The sequence below is a fragment of the Podarcis melisellensis genome, assembly GCF_964234715.1.
Source record: "Podarcis melisellensis genome assembly, chromosome: 2".
NCBI lineage: Eukaryota > Metazoa > Chordata > Lepidosauria > Squamata > Lacertidae > Podarcis > Podarcis melisellensis.
Window position 1 is genome coordinate 121,304,605 of NC_138529.1, and position 18,792 is coordinate 121,323,396.

The 18,792-nt window shown below is 44.5% G+C and overlaps 2 protein-coding genes across 2 annotated transcripts; one reads left to right on the plus strand and one right to left on the minus strand.

Annotated features, from left to right (window-relative positions):
• Positions 1-748: 748 nt before the first annotated feature.
• Positions 749-8,115, plus strand: LOC309363262 (vomeronasal type-2 receptor 26-like; the record flags this gene model as incomplete). Its single annotated transcript, XM_081899367.1, has 5 exons — positions 749-895; positions 2,712-2,939; positions 3,317-3,443; positions 4,300-5,208; positions 8,075-8,115. 5 exons carry the CDS (start codon positions 749-751, stop codon positions 8,113-8,115), a joined length of 1,452 nt encoding a protein of 483 aa, XP_081755493.1.
• A 668-nt stretch (positions 8,116-8,783) lies between these two features.
• LOC309363263 (vomeronasal type-2 receptor 26-like) lies at positions 8,784-17,169 on the minus strand (the record flags this gene model as incomplete). Its single annotated transcript, XM_081899368.1, has 6 exons — positions 8,784-9,792; positions 10,927-11,053; positions 11,372-11,593; positions 13,349-14,176; positions 15,191-15,482; positions 17,132-17,169. 6 exons carry the CDS (start codon positions 17,167-17,169, stop codon positions 8,891-8,893), a joined length of 2,409 nt encoding a protein of 802 aa, XP_081755494.1. The 3' UTR covers positions 8,784-8,890.
• Between the last annotated feature and the right edge of the window lie 1,623 nt (positions 17,170-18,792).

Below are 18,792 nucleotides of genomic sequence, written 5' to 3' on the forward strand. Positions count from 1 at the left end.
GGCATTCATTTTAAAATGAGTATTGCACAGACCTGAGAGAGTTTTAACTGCTTCTGGTGGACAATCACCCTTTCTTTCCTCACATAGCCATTTCTACTCAAATGTTTTTTTCAGGGATTCAAAGCAATGGGACTCAGCTACATTAGTAAAAAAATAACGATTTGAATGTGTTATAAACATGCAACAGAAGATGGCGCCAGAGAGCAGAACATTTTTCTACGTGATTTTCCATAGGGTTTTCCCCCTTTTGTTATAACGATCTAATTTCTGACCTATTTATAGCGTATTTTTTTCATGTGTGTTGATCCACCCCAAGACAAAGGATTCTTCCATGCAGAAATTTATTGCGGAACTGTAAGTTCTGTGTAGTGTCAACAAATATCATCTTCACCAACATGAGGACGATCTGGAACACCAGGGCACAGAATAAAATCACCGGGCACAAACAATTGTGGGTGGAAACCATTCAGAAAATGAATATCTTTCAGAAGATACTGTTTATTATGTATAGGAATCAAAAAATATTGAGGAAATTAATGGATACATTAATATGAATGCAGATAATAGAAATTTTTATTTTCGATCTCCTCAGCATGGAAATTGCTTTTTCCACAACTGCCATACATTTGTTGGCAACAAAAAAAAACAAATACAAACCACCCACTGATCTTCCTTCCCTTTCCAGGTCAGTTATGCCTTTGTTTCTCATGTTCTGAATGATAAGAGGCAGTTCCCTTTTTTCTACCGGATGGTCCCCAAAGAAGAAGCCCTGTACCCAGGGATTGTCAAGCTGCTCCAGCACTTCCGATGGACGCTCATTGGTCTCATTGCACCAGACACCGACAATGGAGAGAGGTTCATGAAGACCTTGAAGCCGGTGCTCATCAAAAGCGGTGTTTGTGTTGTCATCTCACAAATCTTCCCACAACTTAATACACTGAAAGAGAAGATCCATCATCTTCCATTCCTCCAGTGGATACAAGTTCATGTATTTGTTTATTATGTAGAAAAATCTTATGTCTTAGAGGGAATATCACTTATACAAGGTTTCTTTGACAAGGTGGTGAAGCCCATTGTAGGGAACGTGTGGATCACAACAGCAATGTGGGACATTTACTTGGATGTAGCGTACTCTGACTTATCTTTCCAACACATCCACAGCATTTACTCTTTCCTTTTGGAGACAAATAAAAGGGCAAAATATGATGATTTTCTGCCCTTTTCCTCTGCCATTAAGAAGTTTTGTGAGGAAGCTTTTAATTGCTCCTATTCAAAGGATGCATTCTCAGTGAAAGGCCGGACAAGATGCAGAGAGAGAGAGAAACTGGAGGTGCTGACTCAAGACGATTTGGAAGGAATCCTCTCTCTAGACAGCTACAGGATCTACGACACTGTCCAAGCTGTGGCACATGCCTTAAATGCTGCTTATTCATCTAGATATAAACAGAAGGTGACGGACCGTATGGAAGTTCAAAGGCTGCAGCCATGGCAGGTATTCATTAGAATAATGGTCCTTCTTCATGCCTCCTTAGAGGTCACAGACCCTCTGGTCACACCCACCATCTTTAGCACAACTCCTTCTACCGTGGCCCATTAGGAGTAAGTCGTCCTACCTCCTGCATTGAGTTCCTTTCTGCAGGGAAGATGGTCTTGTGCAGGCTCTTCCTAATCCTCCCTCCCTTCTCACTTGGGTGCTCCATTGGCACTGGCCTGGGCAAACTAAGCCCCAGCCTTTCTCCAAGGGTGTGTGTGTGTGTGTGTGTGTGTACGGGAGCCTTACTAAGTGTGTATGCATGCAACCAAGGAAACGGGGGCAATTGGCAGGGCCCCAGCTGGCTCCAATCCACCGGCCAGTGTGCCGGGCGATCTCCAGTCCTTGGCATGAATCTGCGACTAGGGCACGCTAGCCAGAGCTGCACACGGAAACGCCGTTTACCTTCCCTCTATAAAGCGGTCCCTATTTATCTACTTGCACCCGGGGGTGTTTTCGAACTGCTAGGTTGGCAGGCGCTGGGACCGAACAACGGGAGCGCACCCCGCCGCGGGGATTCGAACCGCCGACCTTTCGATCGGCAAGCCCTAGGCGCTGAGGCTTTAACCCACAGCGCCACCCGCGTCCCATGCAGTCTAAATACCTCTGTTCAAAAGAACACTGGAAATAGTTAAAAGCATGGTGGGAAAAGAAATGAAAGCAATTGTGATTCCTAAGCACACACTTTTCAGCCTGGGGCACAACTTCTGGTGTAGAAATTTGAATGTGGTTTGCTTGGTGCAGTTCTCTGGTTTTCAGTACAGCTGAAGGATCAAAAGAATCTATCACCGTTCAGAAGCATACTGGAAACAGGAGGAAGAAAATAGCTGAAAGTACTGAGGAAAATAGTGGGTGTGCAAAGGAGAGTAACAGAACACCAAAACAAATGACCCTGTGTGGAGCTCTTTGAAGCCTGATTTCCCCCCAGCTTATCTGATTATCCCCATATCCCCAAATTTACAGTGGATAAACATTAGGTTTGGTGTTGTTTGTGGGTGGACTATGCAGATTAAGTTTGAATGCAAACAACATGGGAATGCACAGTAGACTCCACTATGGACAAACCTTCAATGTTTAGAAAGACTCCAACTCTGAGTCGGAGGAGTTCTAAGCACGAAATGGGCTGAACTGGATAGTAACGAAGTTTCCCATATTCTAAATGTTGCTGTTTTAATTTTAGCTCCACCCTTTCCTGAGATACTCACAGTTTTACAATTCTTCCATGGACGGAGTATACTTGGATGAGAACGGGGAGCTGGCAGCTGACTTGAACGTTGTGAACTGGGTGAAGTTTCCCAATCAGTCCATCCTAAGGGTGAAGTTTGGGAGTCTCGACAGACACGGCTCCCCAAACCTGCAGCTCACCATCAATGAGGATGCCATTGTGTGGCCCAAATGGCTCAATCAGGTGGGGGAGATCATCTCTTTCATTTAATTGGGTTCCCTATCCCATAAGTTCCAATAAGGGTTTCAGGCTCTGTGTGGAGCTGCCTTCAAATGCATGCCATGTCCAAGGTCCAACATTTCTTCAAGATCTTATGGTGGTCCCCTGAGAAGCTGTGTAAATGGAGGGTCCAGCTATTGGGAAGGAAAGGCAAATTTAAAGGGCGTAGATAATTTTAGTTACTAAATGAGGTGGCCAAATTTAGAGTGTAAGAACACCCTCATATCTCTAGTACAGTGAGGTTTCCAGCAATATCCTGACTGGTTGCATTTTCTGAAATCCACCAGGAAACCAGTTAGGCCTTCTGCAATTTCCTTAATGGTCTTTCTCTTTATGCTTAGACCTTGCCTTCTTCCAAGTGTGTGGAAAGTTGCCATCCCGGATTCATCAAGGTGGTTCAGGAAGGAAAACCACTCTGCTGCTATGACTGCATTCCCTGTTCAGAAGGGACCATCTCCATGCAGGAAGGTGGGTAACCATCTAGGAAAGGGACATCCTTGGGGAAGCTGACACAGATATCAAAGACATTTTTAAAGTGAAATTTATAACTGCCCAATGCTATGTGATTATAGTTCATGCACAAATTGTGCCTTGTTAGAGCACTCCTCTGCATTTCCTTATGTGTACATAGATACTTTCTTTCTTAGAGTCAAATTCCATGACATCTGGAAGCAAGCCTACACAGCATGGGGGGAAATCCTCAGAACTCACATTAGAAATGTTGGTGACTGCTCTCTGGTTTTGGGCAACCAATCCCTTCTGACATGTCACTCAGGTGTTGATCTTTGACTCAGGAGACCAAAGTTTTGGCCTAAGTTTCATGTATTTCGTTATTGTTGCGTATTTTAAATTAGCACTAGAACGGGGTGTTGCTTCTTGTAAAAAACTGCATGAAAAAAGAGTAGATAAATGCATAAATCAATAAAATCCTGCCAAGTCTGAAGCAGGGATGACTGACTGATGATAGACCACTCCATTTTTCGCACACTAAACAACCTGCAAGGATTATTCTGACAGGCAAAGGTGGCTGTTTCTACACTGTGGTGCCTACTATGTGGAATGCTCTTCCAGATGAGATAATTATGTGCACCATCTGGGTGTACTTTCATCACTACTGATGTATAAAGATCAGATAAAACTTTATTTGCATTAGCCAATGGCCATAGCAACTGTAAAACATTACAATAATGATGTATAGATAAATTTAGATTTGTTTTAAACTGTTTTTTTATATTTTGTTCTGGTTTTTGTAAGCTGCCCTGGGAATGTAGTGTGAATGGTAGAACAACAAAAACAGCAACAACAATAATTCTGTTCTTTGCAGATGCAAACCGTTGCATCAAATGCCCAGAAGATCAACATCCAAACAAGGACCGAGATCAATGTGTCCCCAAGATTATCACCTTCCTTGCCTATGAAGAACCTTTGGGGATCCTCCTGGCTTCGTTTGCCCTCTTCATGTCCTTAACCACAGGCCTTGTGTTAGGAACCCTAATGAAATACACAGAAACTCCCATTGTCAAAGCCAACAACCGGGACCTCTCCTACATCCTCCTCATCTCCCTACTGCTCTCCTTTTTGTCCTCCTTCCTCTTCATTGGAAAGCCAAGGGGAGGGATCTGCCTCTTCCAACAAACAGCCTTTAGCATAATCTTCTCGGTTGCTGTCTCTTCTGTCTTGGCAAAAACCATCACTGTGGTGCTGGCCTTCCAGGCCACAAAGCCAGGGAACAAGGTGAGGACATGGCTGGGGAAGAGTTTGGCCAATTACATTGTCATTTCGTGTTCCAGTTTCCAAGTTCTCATCTGCACCCTGTGGCTGGGGACCTCTCCCCCATTCCCAGACTCTGACATGCGCTCCCAGCCTGGAGAGATCATCCTGCAATGCAACGAAGGATCTGTTGCCATGTTTTATGTTGCCCTTGGCTACATGGGCTTCCTGGCTGCCATCTGCTTCACGGTGGCTTTCCTAGCCAGGAAGCTGCCTGGGGCCTTCAATGAAGCCAAGCTGATCACCTTCAGCATGCTGGTCTTCTGCAGTGTTTGGGTGTCCTTTGTGCCCACCTACCTGAGCACCAAGGGGAAATACATGGTAGCTGTGCAGGTCTTCTCTATCTTGGCCTCCAGTGCTGGGCTTCTGGGCTGCATCTTTATTCCCAAATGCTACATTATTGTGCTGAGACCTGATCTGAACACAAAGGAGCATCTACAGCTAAAAATCAAATCAAAAGATGGTATGTGATAGTTCCTGTATGAAAATGGCATCACAACACTTGCAATGGCCACAGACCTTTTGTCTTGGTGATTTACATGTTGGTTGAATTCAAGAGTGTGTTATGCTGAACGTTCCATCCTGCACAACCATATCCCTCTCTCTTCACCCTGTTCAAAGACCCAAGCCTATGATATGAGAAGTGCTCTCTCTGTAGTGTCAAAGCCACTGTCAGCTACCGTAAAACATGTTGTCTATCTCTCTCTCTTTTTGCCAAATTAGTTTTCCTAATTTTAACCAATCAATACCAAATTACATCAGATTTAATACATTTCCTCCAAATAAGCTGACTTCCCACTTTTCTTCCTAGATGTGTCCTACGTTCCCCCATTTACTGCTTTATATTACAAATTTATATTCCAACCAACATTTCAAACCTTATATCAATCTTAATTTTCACATTTTACAATTTAATTTCATCTCCTCTCTTTCCCCTTCTCCCTCAGCTGTCTAGTTTTCAATTCCAGCTCGTATACTTAACAATATCTTATTCCCTGATACAGCAAAAGCAGAAACAAATGAGGTCTCCCAGCTCCTTGCCTCTCCGCCTTAAATCCTTACTTCTTGTTTCTATACTAATTCTCTTTGTTTTCATCTTGTGTGTGTATAGATCTGGGTCCATCCTTTCCACTACTGTTCCTCTTTCTTTCTGTCTCCAGCCTGAGCTCTTTTTGACTCTGGCTGGAGTTGCCGCTGCTGTTTGAGGAGTGGAGGGATTTTCTCACCCTTTGTCTGGGCTGACCATAGCTCTCTCCTGACTTCTTCTTTTTTTAACATGGCAGAACAGTTTTGGGCCCAACAGTGGGGAATCTAGCCCAGAGCACACCTGGCAGGCCCTCTGACACATGTAAGGCAGGGGACAACTTTTAAATAAATACATGGATAGATATTTAATCTGCAAATAGCAGCTGGGGAAGAAGGCTGCATGGTGGAAGGCAAGGCCGAGGATACACTGTCTAGCTCACAAACCCCCGCAAGTGGGCCAAGAGAGATACACATTTGACCCCTGGCAAAGAGGAGAGGGAGATGGAGAGGCCCTTGTGAAGGGATCTGGAAAAGGGAATATTCTGAGGGTGGTAACTGAGGAATTCTTTATTGATTTCACAATGCTGTAAGAAAATCTCGGATTGAGTAACTGTTTTCAAGGACTGTGGCTGGGTGAAAAGATGGTGAGGTGCTGGGATAACAGAAGGTGTGCGACTCAGAAATCCTTACTTCTTGTTTCTATACTAATTCTCTTCGTTTTCATCTTGTGTGTGTATAGATCTGGGTCCATCCTTTCTACTGTTGTTCCTCTTTCTTTATGGCCTCAGCTTTCACTAGCATCTCTCGGTATTGTGAACAACACCAAACTTACCTTTTGTTGGTATCTTCATGAACTTACCTAAAAAGATAAAGAAAACAAAAGACTGAGTTAAGCATTTGAAAAATCTATTGAAATAAGACATTATAAGTTCATCTTAGACTGGGTAGTTTGCAAGTTTCTGTGGCTTTGCACAATACTTTGTATTTTTCTCAAAAGATTGATAAAGAATGTATAATTATTTTGGTAATTATTGTGTGTATATTATTCGTCAACGTGTTGTATGAGTCATACTACTTCTATCAGCAGCACAGGTTGCATTTTTCTAGGGATAAAGAAGGTGGCAGAAGATGGCACATATATTCTATATAGGGTCTGTGTTAACAGATATGCAACCACAGACTATCTTGTACTATGGTATGTAATGCATTACTGAATAAAGTCTGACCAGTGGGAATTTGGTGCGAACCTTAGTAATGAACCCCCAATGGAATTGTCTCCTACATATCCCATGATGGGGAACCGGTTTTCTGGCAGAGAGCTCCATTCCCTTTGGGGATGCTCCACCTGTCAGCTCTAAGCCATGCTGGAGTCAGTCGTGGCCAGTGGCAGAGCCAGAGGTGAACGGACCACACTTTCTTGCTCTTGTTGCAAACCGCAGAGCCAGAGGATAGCCTGCGTGAGTCGTGAGATGCAGGAATTCCAAAGAAGGATGTCAAAAACTCCAGAGTGATCAGTTCCAGTGCCTTTACTCACTTGTGTGGAATGGACACCGCAAGCAAGAAGATGCACACCCAAGCTAAAGGTCAAAGCAGCATACACCAGCCCACTGACCAGGAGGTGGCAAACACCCAAACATTACAGTTTCCCTTTCGGTCTCAGAGCTCAGCACCCCAAACCCTCAGATAACGGTGACATGAAAGCAAGACAATTAGTATGCTTCAAAGCAAGTGACTATAAACACATATGAGCTCAGTGCTATAACCACTACCAATTAATTGGCGGGGGTTTGGGTTATCTTGAGTACCAATATGGTGTTTGCAGAGCTTCCAGAACAATTCACCTTTGGTTCAGCACAGTTCTCTCTTCCTCTCAACCCAGGCCTGAACTGGGGATCAGAGAAGTATCTGAGATGTCTGGGGAGAACAAGGAGGTTGCCGAGTCTCTAGGCAGTGATGGGAAGGGGCATACCTTGGGATTGGCCATGTTGGCCCTTGACAAGGGCATAGGCTCTAGAGGGTGCAAAAATCATGTCTCTCCACTCTGGCTTGGAGCAGCCTGGTGCTTGTGTGATCCCCAGGTGCATCTCTGCTTCTCTGGTTGGCCAGGTAAGGCACACAGGCTCCTCTCCCAAGGGTGCAAGGGACGGGGGGTGCCAATACATCTCTTTGGCAAGGGTGCAAGGGAGTCTAGGTACGCCTTGGGTGGTGGATGTGGGCTGAAGCTAGCAGTGGGCAGGACAGATGGAAAAACAGTTGAGTCACCCCTCTTCACTTTCACTTTCCCCCTCCCTCCTTTTCCCCAGTATGCCTAGGGGGCGAGGCCCAGACTCACCAGCCCTACTGAAAAAGCTCCTCATGAGGCCAGAGAACCATCGCCTGGCTGTTGTTATATTGTTTTAATATGCTGTAAACCGCTTTGAGATTTTTATTAAAAATATAAACTGGTATAGAAATTTAAAAAAGAAATATGCTGTCACCTGTAGGGGGTTTTTGAACTAAGGGCTGCAAACCTAGACAGCATCTTAAAAAGCAGAGACATCACCTTGCCAACATAGGTCCGTATAGTTAAAGCTATGGTTTTCCCAGTAGTGATGTATGGAAGTGAGAGCTGGACCATAAAGAAGGCGGATCGCCGAAGAATTGATGCTTTTGAATTATGGTGCTGGAGGAGACTCTTGAGAGTCCCATGGGCTGCAAGAAGGTCAGACGGTTCAGAATTCTGCTGATTCATCTTGAGTTCAAAACATATATAGGGCTACAAAACCAATTTTCTTTCTTTCACTATGTTTATTGAATGAACAAAACAAAAAGAATCAGAAAAGATACACAAGATTTGCAAGATTTTTCAGGAATAATAATAATAATAGTAATAATAATAATAATAATAATAATTTATTTATACCCCACCCATCTGGCTGGGTTTCCCCAGCCACTCTAGGTGGCTTTCAACAGAATATTAAAAGACAATAGGCTATTAAACATTAAAAGCTTCCCTAAACAGAGCTGCCTTCAGATGTCTTGTAAAAGTCTGGTAGTTAAACCTGATCACATTAGCTAAAGAATAATTCAACCAGCTTCTTTGTATATGAAGTTATGAGTTGTTTAGTTTCTTAAGCTCCTTAATATTTCTTTCTTATTAGATGCTCTCTGCTGTTGAGGTTGGGTCTCAGGAGAATAATGTAGCATTTGGGGAGAAAGATGCAACCCAAGAGACCAGCACCAGAGGCCAAGATGGAAAAGATCTCCACGGCCACCATGAACTTCCCTTTGGTGCTCAGGTAGGTGGGCACAAAGGACACCCAAACACTGCAGAAGACCAGCATGCTGAAGGTGATAAATTTGGCTTCGTTAAAACTGTCAGGCAACTTCCTAGCTGGGAAGGCTACCATGAAGCTGATGACGGCCAGGAAACCCATGTAACTCAGGACAGAGTAAAACATGGTGACGGAGCCTTCATTGCATTCCACCACAACCTCCACAGCCATGGAGTAGAAATCCAGGTTTGGGAACGGGGGAGAGGTTGCCAGCCAGATGGCACAGACAACTGCTTGAATGAGGGAACAGACCAGGACAATGGTGCTTGCTAATTGTGTCTTCAAGAGTTTCCTGGCCACGTTTCCTGGCTTGGAGGCCATGAAGGCCAGAACTACCGTGACGGTTTTTGCCAAAATGGAAGAAATGGCAACAGAGAAGGTGATTCCAAAAGCCATTTGCCGGAGAAGACAGGTGACTTTTTTGGGTCGACCAATGAAGAGGAAGGAGCAGAGGAAGCAGAGCAGGAGGGAGACAAGGAGGATGTAAGTGAGGTTGCGGTTATTGGCTCTGACGATTGGGGTGTCCTTGTTTTTAATGAAGGTTACCAGGATTAGAGAGGTGATTAGAGAGAGGAAAAGAGCCAGAGAAGCTAAAAGAAATCCCAAAGCCTCGTGATACGAAAGGAAGTTGATTTTCTTGGCAATACACTGGTCTTGGTCCTTGCTTGGGTATTGATCTTCTGGGCACTGGGCACAGTTAGCAGCATCTGGAATTAGCAAGCACTATTTGAGTATCTCTAATATAGCTTTATTTACACACACACACACACACACCAGGCTGGTGCACATGGTCGGTGGGGATGGCAGGAGAAGAAATCAGAGGTGTAGACCCTCGTTATAAATATTCTTGTGTGTTGGCCTGCCCTATTCTCCATCTTATTGCTCAAAATCTCTGGGATTCTGCTCTCTTTTGACCTTTTATTGCAAAAGATCAGAATCTTAAAAGTTACAAAACACATTTTTTGAGACAGGGAAGCAAGCTGCAAAGAAACTTAGAACTGCAAAGTTACTTAGAACTATAGCAAATCCTACACGTTGCAATTCTGGAATACGTTTTGAAAGTTCTTCTAGCGAAATTCAGGGGGATGTGGAGGCCAGCAGGGCAGGAAGAAGTCTGCACTAGCCTATTATGGTTACCAGATTTTTTTTAAAGCTGAGTAGCAACAGGGAGTCAGTAGTGGGGGTGGTGAGGCAAAGGAGCGCAAGGCGTTCGGTTTCTCTGCCAGGCAAGGTCCAAAGCCCTTCTTTCACATTCTGTGAAACATAAATGTGCAGAGCTTTTAAAAAAACTGGCTGCCTGCAACTCCCAAGCCTCCCCCAATCAGTGAAAACAAAGGGGGAAGGGGGCAGGAGTTCTGTACTGCCGGACGTCCCCGGTTCCCCTTCGGCAGTGGCGGCAGAAGTGGCAGTCAGCAGCCCGGAGCCAGCCTGGTAGTGCAGTTGGCTCTGGCTGGCTTCAGGAGCTGCTCGCTGCCGTGGTGCCTGCCATTTTTCCTCACCGGAAGTCCCCATATGATGTGTTGCGCACAAGACACATCATATGGGGACTTCCGGCAAGGAAAAATGGCGGGTGCCACACCAGCGAGCAGCAAGCAGCTCCTGAAACCAGCCAGAGCCAACTTGCTACCAGGCTGGCTCTGGGCTGCTGAGGCTGCCACTGCCCTGTTTCCTGGGCACAGATTTGCAAATCTGGGGACATTCCGGGGATGGAATTTGTCCGGGGACAGATTTGGAAATCCGGGGACTGTCCCCGGGAACCGGGGACGTCAGGTAACCCTACCTTAACTCTACCTGGACACTCAACGTCTGCACTGTAGAATAGGGTTCAGGGTTGGAACTACCTGTCTGGTTAGAAAAAGTCCCTTCTGGACAGCGAATGCACACATTACAGCAAACCGGCTTCCCTTCTGGAATTTTTCTCCTTTGCCCTGGAGAGCAGATCTTTGCACAGCTTGCAGAAGGTGGGGTCTAAGAAAGGCAGATATAATGAAAGGTTTTCTGCATGGATAGAAGTGTTTTAAGCAGGACTTGGAGGTCTTCAAAGGTGGTCCCCTCTTAGTATGCTAGAAATGATGATAAATGTAGGTAAGAGGGTCAAAGCTATTTTGAACCACTGCATGGAGCAAGGTTGGGGAACCTGTGCCTTCCCCCACCCCACCCCCACCAAAACATTCCCAGATTACATCTCCCATCATCCCTAACCATTGGCCATGTTGGTTGGAGCTGACGGGCATTCAAGTCCATCATGCTCTAATTCTTTCACAAGGTCTGGGACGTTCACTCCACCTTGCTAGACCACACAATTGTATCTGGGTTAATGATGAAGTCTTTGCCCCGTGGGGCTCCTGGATCCATCCTCCCAACTTTCACTAATGCTGTTGACTCATTTTGGAAATAGATCCAGTTGAGAAGATCATAGCCAGAAGATCCCACCACACTGTTGTCCGTGAAAGATACTTCATCTCCAGCACTGTTGTTAAATCGGATGTTCCTCAAAAAGGAGAGAATCTGAAGAACAAAGGAGGGGAGAGGTTTAGATAACATAGTGACTCTGCTGAGCCTTCACCTATTGGAACGGTATTTGGAGGGGAGGGGGATATTATATTTTTTTTGTCTTTTGTTGAGTTTACGACCATTTCCTCAAGGGACACAATTTTGCCTGATGAAGGGAGCCTGAGACAGGCGTATCCTCCGTATTCAACTAAGTCATTCTAGCAGAAGCCACAGGAAAGATTCCTACTAGCACCACGGGACTTGCCCTCTCCTCCTCATGCACCATTGCACCCTCCCCAAATCTGTTCTAAAGGGTCACGAGAACCCCCAAAATAGTGTGCGGAGGAAGGAGAGGCAAGATAATTATTTTTGCCAAGCAGAAATGTGGTTGGGACACCCCTGTTTGTACCTTTCCCAGAATCCAGCTCCTGACTCTCCTGATCACTGGTCCCTTCCTCCTGTTCAGATATTCATTGAGGCCCTGATTTGACCTCCCTCATCCTGGCTCAGTTCCTTTTACAGGAAAAGGAAGGGGTGGAGCTTGGGACTTTGGCAAGAGACCATGAGAAGACCCTGTTGTTGGGAAAGATGGAGGGCACAAGGAGAAGGGGACGACAGAGGACGAGATGGTTGGACAGTGCTCTCGAAGCTACGAACATGAGTCTGACCCAACTGCGGGAGGCAGTGGAAGACAGGAGTGCCTGGCGTGCTCTGGTCCATGGGGTCACGAAGAGTCGGACACGACTAAACGACTAAACAACAACAAACTTGCATGTGCTTTTGTCTGAGATGAAGACCCCTGAATCTAGCCCACCTGACCCTACTTGAAGAATAATGTTGTGTAAACCGGGCCATTGGCACAATCCAACAGGCTCTTCTTACGTTTGAACTAAACACAGACCCAAGATTTTGGAATTACATCCATTGAGATAATTAACCATGGGATGGAATTAACTTTTAGCAGCAGCCCCAAATAGCTGGAAAGTGCAAGTAATGGTTGCTTTTCATGGCTGGTGTCTACTTGCTATAACACAACCCACATGCTTGGGTGGGAGCAGAATGCAGTTGTAGCCCGGAAAAGGAAAAGATAACAGGCGTTATCTGTCAGGACATCAGCCTACACTTGAGTAGGACTCTGGCAGAGACCCATGCCCAACTGGCATGTTCTCTCCCTCCTGGTCTTTCGTTCATGAGCTTCAAAAGCTTTCTTCAGCCCGAACATCACAGCGACCGATGCCAACTGACACCAGCACATTTAGGGATCCACAGAGTTTGTGCATCATGCGCGTGACAGACCTCAGCAACTCAGCATTTTGGCTAATCTACTTTATTTATATATAAACACACACAGAGCACTGCAGCATGGCTCCCTCTCTCTTTAGCATTTGACAGCAAAGAGAAAAAGAACAAAGTGCAATAGTCCCACTTCACGGAACACAGTAACACAAACATCCTGTCTCTGTCACTTCCCACTCTGTGTAGTCAAAACATACACCGTCATGTGAAAGACAAAAATCCCATGACTGCAATCATAGATCAGGAATTCATAAACCTCCACTCCTCTCTCCTCACCAGGAAACAACTATAGAATGTTGCAACATTTTTGAAAGGAAGAGAGTGAAGCTATCAAACAGGAGAAATTGAGATCTTTGGATGGTTTTAAAATACCAATCTGTCTCCATCCATATTACGACCCCTGACAAAACACTAGAGAACGAATGGGTCCATTACTTTGGGAAAGAGAGAGACACATCTAAAGAACGATGTTACCTGCCATGGCTGGATAGCCAGAGGTTTCTTGCCCTCCCGCATCATGGCACGAGTGGGTCTCAATGAGTACATGGCATGTAAAGCGTGTGCCACGGAGTAGATGGCATTGTACATGGTATAGCTGTGGCCAGTCATTCTCGTTTCAAACACAGAGGGTGGCAGGTCTTCTAGTTTCTCCTTCCCTGTACACTTTCTCTTGCTAGACGTTTGACCTGCTATTGGAAACCAGCAGTTAAACGCCATTTGCCACCAGTTTCGGAGAAAGACATCCCCCTCGGGCCGGGCTGGATTTAAAGCCAGGAGGAATTTATTAAACCCCTGGACATCACTTGTGTGGACTCTGAAGGACAGAGCACCGTGGAAGTATTCCAGTTCCTTCCAATGTATTTGTGCCCCCAGAGCAGCAAAATCCCAGCGGGCTGTCACGATCCAAACCCTCACACGTGAGGGCTTGGAATGGCTTCTGAGAAAATCGAGTTTAAGTATTAGCACAGCTACTTCCTTGTAGTCTACAGAGATAATCATGGCTTTACTCTGCCACTTAATAAGAGATTTCTTAAAAAGATTAGTTGCTAATCGCTTCATTAGCCGTTCATTTATCATTTCTACCGAGGACACACAAATATCATTCTTCGTGAGCATTGGCATCAGAGTCCGGATGAAATTTTCACCAGTGTCGTCATCGGAAGTGATGAGGCCAATCCAGTTCCATCGGAAATGTAGGAGCAGTTGGACCAACCCGACGTACTGCGGCGCTTCGTTGGGATCGATTCGGAAGAAGGAAGGAAGCATCTCTCTCTCAACAGGGCTGAATGAACCATAACCAAGCTGAAGGAAAGAGAAAGCCTTTATTCAAAATTTATTTATTTATTTAGAATTTTTGAAATATTTCTAATACACTTTTCCTCCCAAGGATTCCAGGGCTGTGCAGGAGAGACATAAAATTACTTGAAGTACCTTCATGCATTTGTTTCCCAGGTCAGGCTCCAAACTGAATTGGACTTAGATGTGAACAGGCGACCAGCACAGTTCTCTCAAAACCGGAGTAATGTTATTATTGGGGTCCCCCCAAATATCATTTTTATTAAGTCTCCAGAAATGTTTCAAAGAATTTATCATCATATACTATCTTTTTTAACATCCAAAGTTTCTTCTTGACTTCCCATCCCTTCCTGATGTTTGCTTTTTTTACTCCTTTTTATTAGCTGTTTTATAATGCGTACATTTATATTATCTAAACCCCACTACCATTAAACCTTTCAGTAATCCACTGCTTATATTTCAAATCCTGCCCGTGACTACGTATATGGGTGATAATTTGATAGATTGTCAATCAGTGGTCTCCCTTCTTCCTTAAACACTTCGTCATTATGCCCTCATAGTTTGGCAGCTAATTTTGCCAGTTTCATGAACCATTTGCTCCTACATTGGTAATCCACTTCTTTTGATTTCTGTTATTATTGTTAATTGTTTGATTTATATACTGCTGTTTATCAAACGATTACAGGGCAGTGTACCACATTAATAATATATTTTATGGAGCATCATGTTAAGAACATAATACAGAGCACAGTAATAGACAGCATACTGTATACTATATGAATATAGATATTCATATATATCTATATTCTATATATATTTACCTTCCCGCAGGAGTGGTACCTATTTATCTACTTGCACTTTGCTGTGCTTTTGAACTGCTAGGTTGGCAGGGGACAGGGACCGAACAACGGGAGCTCACCCCGTCGTGGGGATTTGAACTGCCAACCTTCTGATCAGCAAGCCCTAGGCTCAGAGGTTTAGACCACAGCGCTGCGAGGGTCCCCAGACAAATTCTCTTACCTGTGGAATCTTCAAGATGCCAAAGAGGTATGCCATCTGCATTGATGATTTGGAGCTGAGACCCCCGATGACGGAGAACAGCTTGTCCCGAGTGTCGCATTGATAGTTGGGAGCCACGTCCCCCCTCGTGGAGAGCAGAGACAGGCTGGACTCATAAGTCGTCTTTGCATCGCTGTTATCACCATAGATACGGAAGCCCAGTGTTGTGTTGGGTAGGAGCACGGGGTCCCTGTTGACCTCACTGACAGAGAATGCCAAGGCCAGGATGTGCTGGTAGGTCTTCAGCACTTGACTGTAAGAAGAGTTGTGTCAGAGGAGGCGAGGAAATCCCGAAAGAGGACATGTCCCACTTACCTTCATCCGTTCTTTCCAGACGGAGGGAAACATGGTTTAAATTAAATTTAAATTAAATTTAAATTAAATTTAAAGTTCCGTATCCACGCTCTAGATCTTTCCCCACGAAAACCAACTCTTTGAGGATCAACTGGAGCAAATGTTCATCTGTAGAAAACCCAAATTGACATTTGCCCCAATTCAGCTTTAATGAGTGAGGGTTTTTTTGGTGGGGAAAGGTTGGGACAAAAAATCCCCCAAAATGTTTGCACACAGAGCATTAAGGGCAGACTTCTGGCTGGAGCGAGAGGAGTGAAAGGTAGGTGTGGCTAATTGGCCTCAATCCAATTAACAATATTTTCACCCATTTACTGCTTGAATTTAGGCAATTAATCTACCCATATCACTTGCATAAGATTGCACAGTACATTTCTAATGAAATACTTTTTTTAAAAGGCATATTATTCTTTCATTAGATGCCAGATGGCAAGATGCTGTGATTGATGCAGCCACAAAACTCCATCAAGTCACATTTTGTGGGATCAGTTTCATTTTTTTGCAGCAGCCTGGCGACTTTGATAGGATGCTTGTGTTTAAGGGCATGCACACAACATTCTTCAACATCAACGTCGTTGGACTGGTCATGTTGTGCGGATGCCTGGTGATCGTCTTCCAAAGCAACTACTCTATTCCGAACTTAAAAATGGAAAGCGTAATGCTGGTGGTCAACAAAAGAGGTTTAAAGACTGTCTCAAGGCAAATCTTTAAAAATGTAGTATAAACAGTGACAACTAGGTAACACTGGCCTGCGAGCGCTCCAATTGGAGAACAGCCTTTACCAAAGGTGTCATGGGCTTTGAAGACACTCGAACTCAGGATGCAAGGGAGAAACGTGCTAGGAGGAAGGCACGCTTGGCAAATCCACACAGTGATCGACTCCCGCCCAGAAACCAGTTTCCCAACTGTGGAAGGACATGTGGACCCAGAATTGGCCTCCACAGTCACTTACGGACTCATTGTTAAAACCATGTTTATGGAAGACAATCTTACTTGGCTACGAGAGATTGACGAAGAGGAAGAAGAAATGGCATGGCTTTGTCCAGCCCATGGAGGGATCTCCCCTGAACTGGCCCAGGTGAGGTAAACTTTGCCGACCCCGGTATAGAATAACTATAATAAGCAGCATTAGTTGGGAAGCTGGAGACACCATGGAGATGTGGAGGAGAAGTCCAAAGTTATTTGATTATTTACTGTAATTTGTTGTAAACTTTTTCGAAATATAAAAATAAAAATTTTAAAACACAAAATTTATGACCTCTCTAGCCTCTTCTTTCTACATCCGCCCAGAGTGGTTGGGGAAACCCAGCCAGATGGTGTGGGGTATAAATAAATTATTATTATTATTATTATTATTATTATTATTATTATTATTATTATTACAATCAGTGACCAGCCAGAATCATCTCTTTTACACACAATCACATTCCTCTTTCTCCCGCTTGCTATCTACAACAAAAGCAACCCAAACAAATAACGGCTGTTTGTTGTTGCTCAACAGGAAAGGAGAAGAAAAGTAAGCAGCAGCCTTAAAATCTCTGCCTTCGATACCAGAAGTAGTGGACACAGCCGTCATGATTACCAGCCATTTATGACCTTGAACGTGAATTTGTTCAATTCCCTTTAAAGCTGTCCAATCAGTACAACATGCATTTGAGAGTGCATGCAGGAGGGTGCCAATGCCTCAGGTGGGTCCGTTCTCCCTCTCCCTGTAAGCTGCAGCTTTTGAGGGCAAAGGCATGTACACCAGGTGTAGACCATGCAGGCAGAACAGCACAGCTTGGCAGGCTTTCCACTGCCTGACTTCTGTGTAAGAGTGCAATTAAGCTGCACTGGGGAGGAGTTGGAGGAGAGATTTGGAAACCACTTGGAGCTGGTGTGCATTTAGCGCTTAGTACTTCCAAGTCTAGGGGTGTTCCTAAACCACTGAGCCTAGGGCTTTCCGATCAGAAGGTCGGCGGTTCTAATCCCCGTGATGGGGTGAGCTCCCGTTGTTCGGTCCCAGCTACTGCCCACCTTGCAGTTCAAAAGCACAGCAAAGTGCAAGTAGATAAATAGGTACCGCTCCGGCAGGAAGGTAAACGCCGTTTCCATGCGCTGCTCTGGTTCTCCAGAAGTGGTTTAGTCATGCTGGCCACATGACCCAGAAGCTGTATGCCGGGTCCCTCAGACAGTAAAGCGAGATGAACGCTGCAACCCCAGAGTCGTTCGTGACTGGACCTAACAGTCAGGGGTACCTTTACTTTTACCTTTATTGCTTTATTACAGCAAAGGTTCATTTTGTTCAAGTAGATTTCCCCTTAATTTTGGTATTCGAAGCAGACTGCTTTAATTATCTGCCCTGCTCCAGGTTCAGTTTAATGTTTGCCAATTTGTTTTACTGTACTTCTGAATGCTCTTGGCAACCTTGGGCAACACTTTGATCAGTGGAAAGGAAAAGATAGAATTGTTTTCCCGTATGTTTACATAGAATAAATAGTAATAATAGTAATAATAATAATAAATATTTTCTGTTGGCGAGCCTAGCAGCCTTCCCACCATGGTTCATGGAGATGCTTTGGGGTTACTTTCACCACCATAAACAGAAGCACCTGCCCGTATGGACAATTATTTGGAGATGCCATGGTGTGCCTTTCAGTAACCAAACAATTAAACCCCTGTGTTGCAAACAATTCTCAGTAATATCCAAGGCAACACGATGACCAAGTACAACAATGCAAAATCAATATAAACTCTTTATATAATCTATACGGAACATAGAATATGAAATATATGAAATATGTACTCTCTGCAGACCCAATAAACAGAAATCTTATAAGTCTCTGAAAGTCACAAAACGTGCACTCCTGATGGATTCTCTTGAAAACATACAAGCAAATAAACATAAGTCTTATAAGTCTCTGGAAGTCTTTGTAGACTATGCAAGTCTCTGAAAGAAGCAATGGGTCAGATTCTTATCTGGTGAAGACAAGCCGTAAAGCTTTGTTTTATGGTTTGTTTTTCATTCTGGGAAACAAGCAATATCGCTAATGCAGAAGAAGAAGAAGAGTTTGGATTTGATATCCCGCTTTATCACTACCCGAAGGAGTCTCAAAGCGGCTAACATTCTCCTTTCCCTTCCTCCCCCACAACAAACACTCTGTGAGGTGAGTGGGGCTGAGAGACTTCAGGGAAGTGTGACTGGCCCAAGGTCACCCAGCAGCTGCATGTGG